This window comes from Dermacentor variabilis, chromosome 2 (genome assembly GCF_050947875.1).
Source record: "Dermacentor variabilis isolate Ectoservices chromosome 2, ASM5094787v1, whole genome shotgun sequence".
NCBI classification, from domain to species: domain Eukaryota; kingdom Metazoa; phylum Arthropoda; class Arachnida; order Ixodida; family Ixodidae; genus Dermacentor; species Dermacentor variabilis.
Window position 1 is genome coordinate 55,257,649 of NC_134569.1, and position 13,794 is coordinate 55,271,442.

A 13,794-nucleotide genomic window follows, 5' to 3' on the forward strand; every position below is an offset into this window, starting at 1 on the left:
GAGGGCTCAGGTTATGTGCAGGAGCAAGTTAAATGCACTCAAATGTTGTCAGTACGCTTGTGTGGAGGGCCAAATTTTTTACATACATAGACCTGCAAAATGTGAAATGCCATTGCTGCAGGGAATCTGTGCAACAATTTGAAATTGGGCTGTTTGTTTGCCTGAAATGGGTAAGTGCAAGCTTCTCTGCGGTTGTAGATGTCACTGACTGGCCGCAACATGTACTATTTATTATAGTTTTCATAATGTGGTTTAACTTGGTAAAAATGACCATTCTTACTGCAGTTGTTGCAGTTTCACACAGCTGTCGTAATTAACGAAATTGCTTATGAAATAGACTCAAGCATGCTGCTAACTGCCCTGTCCTTGACATCTGCTGACCTCAAAGAAGTTTGTGTCCTGCTCTGAGCAAAGTATCTGCAGGCATAATCTTTGAAACTGGGAAAACATGAGCCTGGTCTCCATGCAAAAGAATATCTGCCTCAAAGGTAAGTGTGCCCATGCCTGCCCGTTCAAAAGCTTGAATGTATCATGCAGAAGCATGGTTCTGTTGCAATCTCTCTGCAAGCTTTTGTGCTCTTTGAAGGCATATACTAGCAGCGCGTTGGGTGCTTGTTTTACTTATGCAAGAATAGCTGTAATACTCTGTATTTCTTATGATAGCTGAACAATGCCATGCCATTTTTTTTTTCAACTGACTTTTTAAAACTTTATGATGGGTCCTGCTTAGTGTTGGCTAGAAGTCTTTCCAGGAAATTGATTTGATGTGATCACCTCTTATAAAGTGGGTAGCTGTAGCAGTACTGGAAAAGTGACTTATTCAGTCAGCACACTTATCGCAGCAATCAAATTGCCAAGAAAATTTTGTAACCGGATCACACAAGAGTAATGAAGGGGACAGATGTCAAGACAAAAATGAACCCCCTTGTAGCATCAACAGTTTTAACAATATTTGAATGTAACAATAGCAGCAGCGGCAACTTTTGTGTGTTCTATGGTAAAAACCGTATACATAGCCGCAGTGTGCACCCTAAAGAAAACGAGATATCTGGGGAAAAAGGGAATTGCGCGCTTCCATCTCCCTTCCACCCGTCGACTCCACCTTGGCGGCTTGCGTTTCAAAGAGGTGGAGGGCAGAATGCAGGCGGTACAGTAAATTCAGGTGTGACGGCCTTTTCATTTTCCTGGGTTTTGCGTTCTTTTCCATTGGGTGCGCACACCCTAGTAGCTATTAATTGTTATAATAAAAAAATGCGGAATGAGAGCATTGTAGTAAGCGGTTTATTTTACTGCTAAAAATATTGATACCATGGTTGCTCACGGTTATATCCAGTATGTAAAAATCTGAATCGTTGTAGGTGAATTTGACTGTGTGTCAAGTTATAGGAGCATGGGAATTCTCACTGCTTTGCAGTGCAGCCGAACGTAGTGTGCAGTGGTTGCAGGGGGAGCAATTTCATTTGCAGCACAGATTAACATGACTGCTCTATTTTTATCTGTCCTTTAATCAGTCTGCCTAATTAAGTCCGCTACGAGACTAGTGGTTTTAGGCTACATGCATTACATGGCCTGCCTAACTTGCTATATTCCTCAATCTCGGCTCGCCTGTCTGCATCAGCCCCGATACTACTGACATGCTCGATGTTCATTGAAATAGATGAGCCTTGACTGTCTCCCTTCTGCATCCTCTCAGAGGGCAGATGGGGGTCATGCATGTATTTATTCGAAATAACAAATTCCTTTTTTGCCCAGAATCCTTTCTCCTCCCACCTTTCATACGCAAACTTTGCCATTCGGTGTGGCTTCATGGCAGTGTGAATCTCCGCTTATTGTGTGGCGTTATGGCAGTGCGCGCTGCGATGCTGTTAAACCACACTGAAAGGCAAAATTCGCATGTTTGCAAATGTGCACCCCACGTATTGAAGCTCCCTTCCCTCTATTTATGGTCGTGATGTTGCGTTTTGACAGTGTTGGTAATTCAGTATTTCGGACATGCAGTTGTCGTGGTCTCGCGATAACCCAGTAGCTCCCAAAGCAGAGTAGCTGCGAGAAAGGGCGGTTTGATGAGTTGACAGCTGTGCCGGAGGGCGAGCCATTAGCAAGGATTCCAGGTGCATATGTGTGCGCTCAAGCCACGCACGCACCCAATCGCTTCGCTTCCACCGGGAAGGGAAAGGGCAAGAAAGCGCTCTGCGCTCGCTTTGTTTGCTTTCAGTTAGTATTGGAAAATGGATAGGACAGCCACACGTTCTGCATTCCCCCGAAGAGCAGGCAGCCTTCGACAAGCAGCGGCGAGAATTCGCCTGTGAAAGGTATACAGTTGTTGGAGCCACCCGAGCCCAGGCAATCAGACAGCATCGAGAAGATCTCAAGCTGAGGGAGCAGGAGGCTGGAGCAGCCCGGCACCGTTACCTGTGGGTTACTTAACTTTGATGAAGGCTACATGTGCTCAGGACAAGCTTCACTTACCCCCATTTTCCAATAGGGGAAGGGTTGGTCATTTTCTTTCTTGCCCCCTCCTCCCCCAACTGCACCTAATTGAACAAATAATGGTATTTCAATAGCTTTAGTTACAATGGTCATTGAAAGTGAGAATTTGTGAGGGGTAAATACATAGTCTCCCATGCTCCATATGCCTTCAGGTGTGCAGTGAACCTCCATTTATAAAGTTGAACGTCTTGTGAACTATTCTGTTAATATTGTTTCATAAAACAAAATTGGGAAAGCAATAAGTTGAGAAAAGTTCTATAAATTGCGAATTTGTGCGAGTGGATACCCATGTGATATGTGCAGGGTAAAAAGTGCCATCACTCTCTCCTACTGCTCTTGTCACTCCATTTGGCACAATGTTAATTACGATATAACATGATCAATTAACAGAACAGGTAGCATTCTGTAGCATTGGCTTGGGATATTGAGGTTATGTAGGTACACTTGTGGACAACGTTCTTCGGCTATGTAGGCAGAGCTTCTGCAAATGTGTTACCGCGCCAAGTAATCTGCCAGCGTTTGACAGTGCTTTTGGTTGCTCGGAACAGATGGTGAATCAATGCAGCTTCCATGTGCGACATTTCGCGCTTGCCCATACGGGGAAGAAAAAAGTGCAAAATAAGTAAACTTCTAGATTAAGTAATGCGTTTGTCTTATTTAGCTGTTGCTAATAATGCGTGTTTTCTCGTCCCCAGCAAACTAATGTGGATGAAAACGCGGGCTCTTTTCAGAAGCTCTCGCTTGTACGTGCTTTGCATCCATAGCTTTCCCTTCATAGTCACTAAATGTTGACTGCGAGCATAGTCAGGTAATTAATGGCGAATTGTATTTACTAAATGCTGAATTTCACCCATTTTGGTTGGAACAAAGGCCATAACGACAAGCATCACGGTTAAGCTGATCCATTGATGTTCATGAAGGCTGTGGGCAACTGCGAGGAAATTAGAATAGGTAGACGAAATTTTGACTTCTAAAATACTATTTTACATTCAATGGAGGCTTCATTGTAGGCTCCAGGGCAACACTACCGTGATATCCAGAGGTATAGCCCAGATAAAATCTAGAGTAATTTGTGTAAAAGGAGGGAGTGGGCTACCTTACGGTATACAATTGAGAAAAATTGTAGGCAAAGGATGTGAAGGTTTTTTTGTATGCCAGTGTTCAGTCTTCCTCAAAACCTTCAAAAGGGCAGTCACCATCACTGTCGAACAAAATAGTGGCGACTTCTCATGTGCATCCAGACATCCTTGCTGCTCAGTGACTAAAGATGAAGTGACAAAGTTTGGAGATTATACAGCATTGTTTGCAAATCTCCCATGGCACCTAGTTTCTGCCAAGGTCACCATTGCAACAAAGGAGGATGAGCCAGACTTATTCTGTCAGCATTGTTCCTTATGACCCAGTGTTTGCCATTGGTGGTGGTGGCAAAGGCACCAACCCCTTGAGGCAGTGGGATTACGAGAAGTGGGCTATATTTTGCTGTTCTGGAAAAAAATCAAGGCAAGCCAGAAACGTGTGGGTTTCTTTCGGGGGTGGGGCATATCTACGGGTAGTATGGCATATTGCAGTTGTGCCACCATTTTGTAATGTGCTGCTTGCAACACCTGTATTTGGCTTAACACGGTGAGGTGCACATTTTCTTTAATTGGGCCTTTGTTTTAAGGTAACCCACTTTTTGCAGCTTATAACTGCTACTACCTTTGGAAGATTAAGGCGTAGGAGCTTTCTTTTATTAACATCTCTTTGGGAGCTAGCTTGTACAAGCAGGCTCGTCTCCTCCATCTTCTGCACGAGGCCTTAGTTTCAGCACCTCGGCCCTCCCTTCATCAAACCACGCAGTGACATGGATGCTATCAAGAACACAGTAGTACAGCCTATCTGAACAGTTGTCCTTGCGATGAATAGAACGTGGGTCGGCCTTCAGAAGGCATTCCAAAGCTCTGGCTGCAGCATGCGAGTCCTCAAAGTGGTGCAAGCACCAAGCGCAGGGTCTTTCATCAGCCGGGTGGCTGCTGTGCCCGTGAAAATGAGAGAGCTGCTCTCGTGCCCTCGGGGTAAAGTCAACTGCCAGTGTGGCGGCCTCCTCAATCCAGCTTGCCCATCGAACTTCTGGTGTCTCGTCTAAGGTCCCCTGCTGGGGGCTGTCGTACTGAGGCAAGTAGGGCTTAATGTCGAGGATTGGCGTTCCGTCCACAAGATCCACTCCAGACAGGTGCACCTCAGAGCCTGCATAGTTTAGAAATGAATACCTGGTACTTGAAGACAACAAGCATAGCTGTCGCCAGCCACGGCTAACATTCACCTAAAGCCTTTGTAAACAAACTCTTTGCATACTGTGGAGGCAACTAGCAGCATTAAAACAGCAGACTGATGGTTATTTTGGCCATCTCGTGGGCACTGAAGGGGTTACAAAAGGGGTTCCAGCTTTCGGTGGTGCAGAATTTCAGCTACAGTCTTGCAGCATGCTACAAGCCGAGGCCAACTCCAGTGGTCATCTGTTGAGTTGCAGATGGTTCTCTGTGTTCGCAAACTTGTCGAATGGTGCAATAAATGCTTATGCTAGTGGCAGTCTTATTAATTTAAAGCCATGAGGTTGGTCGTGCAACACCTGTGTAACAGTATGATAGCAAGTCCAACAATTGTGTATTTAGTACATAAGTGTAGCTTAAGTCTACAAATGTTGCAAAAACTTTTCTAGAAGATGGGTAGACTCCAGTTCTGAAGCAGCAACACCTCGCTTAATGACCTTAAAAGCCACTCTTATCAGTGAAGTAATGCCTAGTTCTAGATGCCCATTGATTGGCCTGTAAGGCATCTTGAATAAACAAAATGCCCAATGCAACATGCATACAACTGTCGATCAAAACCCGTGCACTGCTATTAAAACCCGTGTTGTATAGTCGGTGCGCCCGAAGGAAGGTTGGTCACACAACACTTTTTGAATGGCAAAACACTTTTCCCCCCATTTTTTTAAAGCTTGTAATCTCCACAAATCCCTTCTGTGTTCCTGTGGTATAAGTGTGTATGTGCCACCTTGTGCATTACCTAGTGTCCGGCTTCTCCATTCTTGGGCGCTCACTTTCAGAGGCAATTTACCTTTCGTGAGACTTGCACTGTATTTGCCAACTGTTCAACTGATAGCACCAGAAATGTCAGCCATATATACGTGGATATCTCAATTGCCAAGTGTGTCTTTATCTCATAGTAAAATTATCTCTGAACCACCACCCTTAGGCAATAACTTCTGGGGATACTTTTAAAGGAAATATTGCGCGACTAGTACGGGATGCATCTACTATTGAGTGCATATTTGGCATTGTGCCAGCTGTTGCCTGCGGACATCAACGCATCTGGTGCGTTAGTCTTGCAAAAGTGAGTGAAAATAACACCACAGCTTGTGGGCATACATTCACAACTGTCAATGGTGATAACGTAAAGAAAAACATAGCAGTGAAACAGATTTTCTGTGAAAAGTTTACATACATAATTTAGCAACTGTCGAAAAGGTTGGTTCTAATAATTTCATAAAGCTCAAATAAAGGTAGCACACCTAGACAACTACCAAGTGCTTCTCTTGAAATACCGGATAAGGTCCTTGACCAGCAAACGGCGATTGGAGAATCGTATATTATGCCCAATCTGGTTGGTTGCCACTACCTCCCGAGATACAGCCACAACCAGTTTCTTTTTTAGTACCGAGGCAAATCCTTGCTAATATGTATACTTTTGTACAAGCCCAACTGAGGTACAAGTGATAAGGGTTGCCTAATCTGAGGACAAATTGCTGCAATTAACAAAAATGGGTGTTTGTGCTGCCTACTGTTCCGGGGGTATGGTCTGGAACACAGTCCTTGGAAAAAGGCAGCTGTCTGTGATTCACAAAAGTTGTCTCTGTGTATGCTGATAATAGTGCAGCGAGGGACAACTCTGTATATAAACTTTGAAGGGCTGGCAGCTGATGTATTTTCACGTTTGCAAATAGTGTCCATGCTATCTTTTTGTGTACAGGTTCACCGATGCAGGACAAAGCATGCAGTGGCATTCTGCTTGAAAACAGACATGTTTACACAACAGAACACATGCCAGCAATTACCCTTGAACACTTGCAATCACCTGGTATCAAAATTACACAGACAAATATTCTGCATGTATGGAATGTACAGTTATAGCACAATTATAAACTCTCTTAACTCTGGGCTTGAAGGTTCCGTCTTCCCTCACTATCTTGCACACGCTGCTGCTTGCCGTTCTGTCAAGATCGTCATGCATATGCTCTTATGCGTGCCTTTTCAGGGGTCGGCCATTCAGTACAATGAAAAAAATGTGAGAATCTTACTAAAATATTATAATATTACTAATATTATATTATAAGGGTGGTGGTAATCATAAGAATGTTGTTTAAGCCAGAGGACTTGGGAACAATTGAATGATGAAGTGAAAAAAAGTGGCGATTTGCACAAACATGCTCCACAATTTTTCTTTGCACAGTTTTTCTGGCCAAAGGTGGCAAGTGAAGTTGTTAACGTATATCGGGAGGATTAGTACAAAAATATATGAAGACAGTTGAAAGTATCTAGCAATCCCGTATTGATTTTGCTACAGCACAATATGCACTTGCTATGTTACAATGTTGTCCACCAAACTGGCTCAATGGTGCCAGTGTTCTGCTGCTAAATGCAAGGTCACAGGCTTTTAATGTCTTTTTCCTTGCTTTCATGTGATTACCGCGCTGCTGTGGTCTCTCCACTAAGACTGTAGTATCTATAGATAAAATCATAAATCATGCAGCCATGGTGGCTTCATTTCAATACGGTTGAAGACAAAAATAAACATGTACTTAGACATAGGTGAACATTAAAATGTCTGGTGGTCATGAGAGAGGCACATAAGGCAGGAGGGAGGTTAAGCAGAATAAAATATCATTTGCTACCTTACACTGGCAGAAGGGGGATGTAGAAAGGTAAATGATACAGAGAGCACAGACATGATCGCTGCACAATGAACACATGACCCAGTTGGTCGAAACTGCTCTAGATCCCTCTGCTATGTCATTCGTCATAACCCAGGTATTGCTTTCGTGTTGTCATTGCAGCCTGTTGGGATGGTAATTTCCTTTTAGGCCGTGCTAAATGTAACTTCTCTGTCCAACATGCTCAAGTAAACTTCGATGCACATAAATGCTAATGCATCTGAAAGGTCTTTAGGCTACACCTTGGACTGAGTGTAACCGGGCTAAGGTCAGCCCCACAGGGCAAGGTCGATGTGGGGAGCGACTGGCCAGGACACCCCATGTCTGGCCACCTAGGCGGGGTGGTTGAACTTTGCTTCGGTATGCAAACTCCCCCGAGTCTTCCTTCTTGGTATTGTGGTTGAACACTGACAGCAGCCTGCACAAGGAACATGGAAGAGACTGAGACGATGGAGCTATTGTGCAGCCGACGGAACAGCTTCATAGCACAATTGACTGCAAGACACAATCAAACACGACTAATCAAGTGCAGTCTGGATAGAGGCCTTTGAATTAGAAATTGTGCTTTCACAGTTTCGGCCTAGATTTATTTTGAACTGTTGCAAATCGTATGAACTTTGTTCTTGGCTTCAACCACCGAAATGATTGCTTTGCTGTCCATTACTCTTCTTGACACTAAATATGCTATCTTTTTTTCCTTTTTAAATGCAAAGCTTTGTTTGCCTCATACCAGGCAGTATGCATGTATGCAAGTAGGTTTTTGTCTTGCCTTGTTGTGGGCCCCTTCAGTAAAATGTTTCCAATGTTGGGAGTGAACCAGTGTTCCCAGCAGAAGAGCTTGTACCATGTCTCGCTATAGGGGCGAGCCTGGCCAAACTCGCACCCACCCATAGGCTTGCGACATTTAAGGAGTGGCTGTCAGGCTCCACCATCAACTACATATGTACAGGCCATCATGCAGCTAAACTTGGCAGATAACGGCTAGAATAAAGTGGGCAAACGTCGACTGGGTGTTTCTAAACAGTTTATTCTCTCTACCTACCTGGATAGGTCACAGACACATGCATACTTCTTTTGTGCTAACGCCAACTGGCACTGTGAGACGATGGTGCCTGTGTCACGTTGCATAGGAACAAGAAAAAACTTGTCCCTGAAGCACTCTGTTGCGGAGTAGTTAGTTCACACTGAACGATATTTGTAATGGAACAGCGCTCTGTCCTAATTTTTGTATCTTTTCTTATTGTGTATTGCACAGCAGATTACAAATATTGCTTAAAAGGCGACAGCAGGTGCATGTGCACCAGTCTCTATTAGGCTGCAGAGACAGGAATGTGCATCACACCACATAGCAACAAGTTGCTTATAAGCTTATAAAAGCAACAGCATGCCAGTTTCATTGATCCTTCCCTTGTGGCAGCCAGCGCTTTGAAATACTATGCGACATTCTACTGTTCTTGGATTGGTCCAGGCTGCAATTTTTCAATTTTATTTTATTTTGAGTGTTCATCAACAGCCATTGCCCGAAACGAGTGCACACTAGCTCAAATACTAACCATGACATGAACCACACACATTACAGAAAAAAAGGATCACAAACAATATAGACAAAACATCTAAAAAAAAAGTGATGAAAAAACAGGAGTTCAGGCAAATACGTCCACGTTATAAAAGGATTGAAAGTGATCTGCAAACAAGACGTGAGACAAATGGCATACGAAATCGTAGTGACATCAATAACCGGTCACAATCGATGGAGCCACGCACAATTTTGTGACGGAATTGCATGCAACGCACAAGTTGCTTGTCTTGAAGAGTTGACATACTAAGATCTGCTAGGAAAGACTCACTTATGAAAACGATGCTAACCAATATATCTTGTAAAGGATGTGTACAAATTTACACTGAACATTGCCAATTTGATTGGAGTAGCTAAGGGAGGTGCCATTCCAGGCTACTGACGCGAACTCGAGACATGGTCTCATCAGAGCACAGTAAAGGGTGCGCACACTCGTATCGATGAAATTTTCTTGTTAACCTAGAAATAACACCAATAAGTCTCAATGTGTGCAAAACAATTGAAGATAAATGCAACCAAAAATCAAGCCATGTAGACACCGAGGTCTCGTACATGGGCAGCACGAGATAGTTTTCTGCCAAAAGAGTATAATCAAACTTAACTGAGTTGTGTTTTCTAGTCAGAGACATAACAGAAGTTTTCTTAATGTTCAATTTAAGCCTATTCATCAAGTACCATTTCTCGGTGTAGCCTATGTCAGCCTGCATACCGCGGTAGCCCTCTAAATTCTTTATCTTGCAGAATAATTAAATTATCTGCAAAAAACAAACCCTCGAGTTCATGACATGTAGCGGCAAATCATTGGTAAAAACTAGAAACAACAACAGCCCAGGGTTGGAGCCTTGAGGCACTTCCAACCATGGGACAATTTTGTTGGACACACAGCTAGAAAATCTGACCAGATTATGGCGGCTGCCAAGGCAGTACATGGGGCAAAGTCCGTATTTTTCTTCATCAGAAGTACCTCATAGAATCTATGTCGAAAGCCTTAGTCATGTCAAAGTAGATAGTGTCTACCTGACCGCGATTAAACGTGTGAGGCCCACTGTATCCAAGGAAGGCACATAAATTTGAATCAACAAATCGCCCTTTTAAATAACCATGCTGCAAAGACGAGATCTTCTGTCTGAAATATGAACTCGCATGTTTGTACATTACCATTTCAAAAACTTTTGCAAGACAAATAAGTGACCACTGGTTGAAAATCATTCACATCACAAGCATTGCCAAATTTAAATACAGGAACAACTACTGACAGCTTCCAATGGCAAGGAAAAATGCCAGTGCGCAAGGACAAGTCGTACAAATACACCAAAGCAGGACTAAAAATGTAGGTGCATCCTTTGGTTATGAAGCTGGGAATTTCATTGACACCTGTTGGTAATTTTGGCTTAAGCTGAATCGCCAATAAAACCTCATGTTCATAGACATTTTCATATGCTAAGCAATCAATGTTGTCATCAAAGGTGATAACAGTGATTCTGCTGTGTAAGGGCGGACAAAGCAAGAGCTAAAGTGGTTGGCAAAAGTTTGGCATAAATCCTGCACTCGTACATCTTCAACACAGAAGCGCTGACCTTATCTTTACTTTGCTTCTGTACAAAAGTTTAAAGAGAGTTCGGCTCTATATAGAAGTAAGTTCTTTTCAACAAGTTTATGGTATTCAGCTTCAATGTGTACAATAAGTTTTTTCACAATTTGTCTACATAATTAACATCTTTGGTGTCAACGCTCATTTTTAGATTTTACGTACAGTTTGTGATATCACTGTTTTTCTTCAAGTAGCGTTTTAAGTAGCAAGAAAACCATCAAGGGTATGTAGGCTTTCTCGGATGACATTGCGGTATAATTTTTTTATTAATCCTTGTGCAACTGATGTTGGTAACTCTGCACGAGTCAACATTCCTGATCTCACGGATTTGAGACCAATCATAGTTGTGAAACTCGGTATACAGCCCAAGGCAATCACCGTAAGTGTACCTAAATTTTTCTGGTTTGAGTTGACGCACTGGACGAAAAGACAAAAAGAATGACAGAGTAAATAAGCAATTAAACATCTACCAGAACAAGAGGATTGTGCACCGCTTGAACCTCAAAAACAGGCATGTTAGATGTAATTAGATTTAAAATGTTACCAAAGCAATTCATGTTCTATTGCAGGAATGGAACAGATTGTAATGTTTTCTCACCAGAATACAAAAAATTTGTAATGTAGTTGTAGTCACCTTGATATTGTCTTCACATAAACATGCTGGTCCATCTAGTAACGCTTTGCAGAGCCCGAAACAATATTTGATAGCAAGCCACTAACCAAATGCTTTGCATAACATTTGTTTGATTTAGCAGACAATGCGTTTTATATGAGCCATACAGCATCAGGGACCTAATATAGTGCTGCCAGTGGTGGGGGAGAAAAAAGCATCACAAGAGTCCAGTAATAAAATTTTGAACCATGCAAATATCCTAGCTTAAGATACTGTAGATATAAAGGCACCTCTGTGCAAGACCTTATGATTGAAACAAGAGTGAAAGTCATGAAAAGCTAGCAAAAATAGCCTATTTTGATGCTCAAACTGGGAAAAAAAAAAAAAAAAAAGACTGCCCTTAGTGCTTGCTGGAAGTGATGCATGATCTAGAGCGAGCGGCTCATCAGAATGGTCTCCATGAAAATGTGGCGCCTGCAGCTGCCTGCGCTGCGCTGAAGAAATCTTGGAGGTGATGTGTTGGGACTTTCATCATAGTGACAACCACCAAGTGCACACACTAAAACTTTTGTTACAAGTGTTTCTGCTAAAGGTAATACTAAAAATGTGACTGCAATAACTACGTTCACCCTAAGAAAAGAATAAACTGTGCATTTTTACCGAAAGGTAGCCTCCGAGTGCTCATGCATGTATGCAACAAGCTGTCATTCCCTGTCAAACAACCTTAAGAGGAAATTTAAGTTTCTTAAGTTTCTTTCATTCAAACTTCCATACATACAATCTGCAAAGACTGGTGAATAAGTCTTGTATTGTGATATGCTAGCAAGAAAGCAGTTTGTAGCAAACAGCACAGCATCCTTCTACTAGAGGAGCATGCATGCATGTTCAACTAACGAACACAACATGACAGATGGACTTCCACTCTTGAAAAGGGAGGGGTTTCCTCATCAAAAAAGTTGCACTGCGTGGATACTTGAACCAGACAAAGAAGCACCATTGACGTGTTCATCCAATACACGTTGCTGCTGGATGCGACAACTTTACATTTCATCATAGTTGTCCTGTTAGTACCGTTCTCTTTGTGCTAGCTTTCATGCTGGCATGCAATAACTTTTTTGTTCAAGGACCTTTATAGCTTTTGGCACTTATATATAAGAAAACAAGATTAAGGGCAAACACTGACAGGTGAATACTTTAATACCGCAAGTAGTCTGAACCATGCTACTCACAATTTCAGCAGACTGTGTTCTGCCACACTGAACAAACCAAGCACATAATGTGCGCCATGACTGACTACTTACCATACATGAGAGAACTTGTCAAGGCCCTCCAGACTATGCTCGGGGCATGTGAAAACTTGCTTGTCCAATATCAGAACTGCCTGGCTGTCGGGGCAAATGCAGCCTTGGCGAGGTGTTCCATTCTTGAAGGGAAATGCTGTCTGAACATATCCTATAGGCTGGAATGTAAAATCGCTGCTGTTCGCCGGTTCTGAAAATAAGTATTTGCCAGTTGCCATGGCACTACTGCAAAAATAATACGGCCACCTAAAGGTGCATGCAAAGGTTATAGCATAAAAAGTGAGGCGACAGTCAAAACATGTTTGAATAAGACGTATCTTACAACCACGTAGCTGAGCAGAAACACAGGGAAGTAGTAACCAGAGTTTTGGTCTAATAGGCATGCACATTCGATTATTCAAGACAGCTGCTATTCCATGCTCAACTATGAACATCCATCTATTCCTCCTAGGGAATACCAGTCTGCAAGACGGAATTGTGCAAACAAATACAACTTGCAAAAATGCTAAGGCAATTTTTATCATGGTAGTACTCATTTCAACGTTAGTGAAAGTGTAACAACTTCGCTGTCAAAAATCAGTGAGACAAATGTACCGCAGACTCGTGCATGATGAGGCGTAGCCTCAGTAGTGCCACTCCGCATTTTCAGTGCCTGCAAAATTTCCTTAGACTGTCTGTTGAACTGTGCGCTCATTGCCCGCAGTTTCGTCCTGCAAAAGATCAGCACAATAATGAGATGGACCAATCGTCTCCACCATAAACCGTGGCAGTCAATGATCATAAAAATAAACGAAACGTTGACACTTACCGCAAATTGGCTATTTCGCTTCTGCATACCGTTAACTGCTGTTGGAGCACTTCTACGGGCGACGACGCTGTCTGCGGCATGACCACTGTTTCAGGAGCTCGCTTCGTGCGTCCGTTGTGCAGTGATACGTACCAAATAATTACGAAAAATGGCTGATGTGCAATATGTGTGCAGCACGCTTTCGGCCCATTTGGTTTGCGGTGTTACAGCACACATAGGCTGGACACTACATACATACTACATGCAGCATGCATGCGTGTGGCGACATTTATGTTCATAACAGTGCGACAACTTCCGCAACTTTCGGTTTCGGCGATGTCATGGCGATGTGTTCATCAGAACGCTAAATAAAATTTTTGTTGGCTGTTTTGCTGTAATTCTCGTTGGCTTGTTCATAGATGCGTAAAAGAGTTGAAAAGCATTAAATTAATTTGCTTTTAAATGCC

General features: G+C 42.8%; 1 protein-coding gene across 1 annotated transcript; it reads right to left on the bottom strand.

Annotated features, from left to right (window-relative positions):
• Positions 1-4,206: 4,206 nt before the first annotated feature.
• On the bottom strand, positions 4,207-13,670 carry LOC142571911 (tRNA (adenine(37)-N6)-methyltransferase-like). The gene is made up of 5 exons (XM_075680621.1): positions 13,349-13,670; positions 13,135-13,250; positions 12,541-12,730; positions 7,702-7,877; positions 4,207-4,716 (listed from the first exon to the last, which is right to left on the bottom strand). Exons 1-5 carry the CDS (start codon positions 13,426-13,428, stop codon positions 4,241-4,243), a joined length of 1,038 nt encoding a protein of 345 aa, XP_075536736.1. The 5' UTR covers positions 13,429-13,670; the 3' UTR covers positions 4,207-4,240.
• Between the last annotated feature and the right edge of the window lie 124 nt (positions 13,671-13,794).

Bases quoted from the DNA above. Each gene is read 5' to 3' on its own strand.
- LOC142571911 (XM_075680621.1), bottom strand. From the start codon at position 13,428: ATGCCGCAGACAGCGTCGTCGCCCGTAGAAGTGCTCCAACAGCAGTTA. The intron at 13,251-13,348 runs GTAAGTGTCAAC...GATCTTTTGCAG, and splicing joins AGCGAAATAGCCAATTTGCG to GACGAAACTGCGGGCAATGA. The intron at 12,731-13,134 runs GTACATTTGTCT...ACTTATTTTCAG, and splicing joins TCATCATGCACGAGTCTGCG to AACCGGCGAACAGCAGCGAT.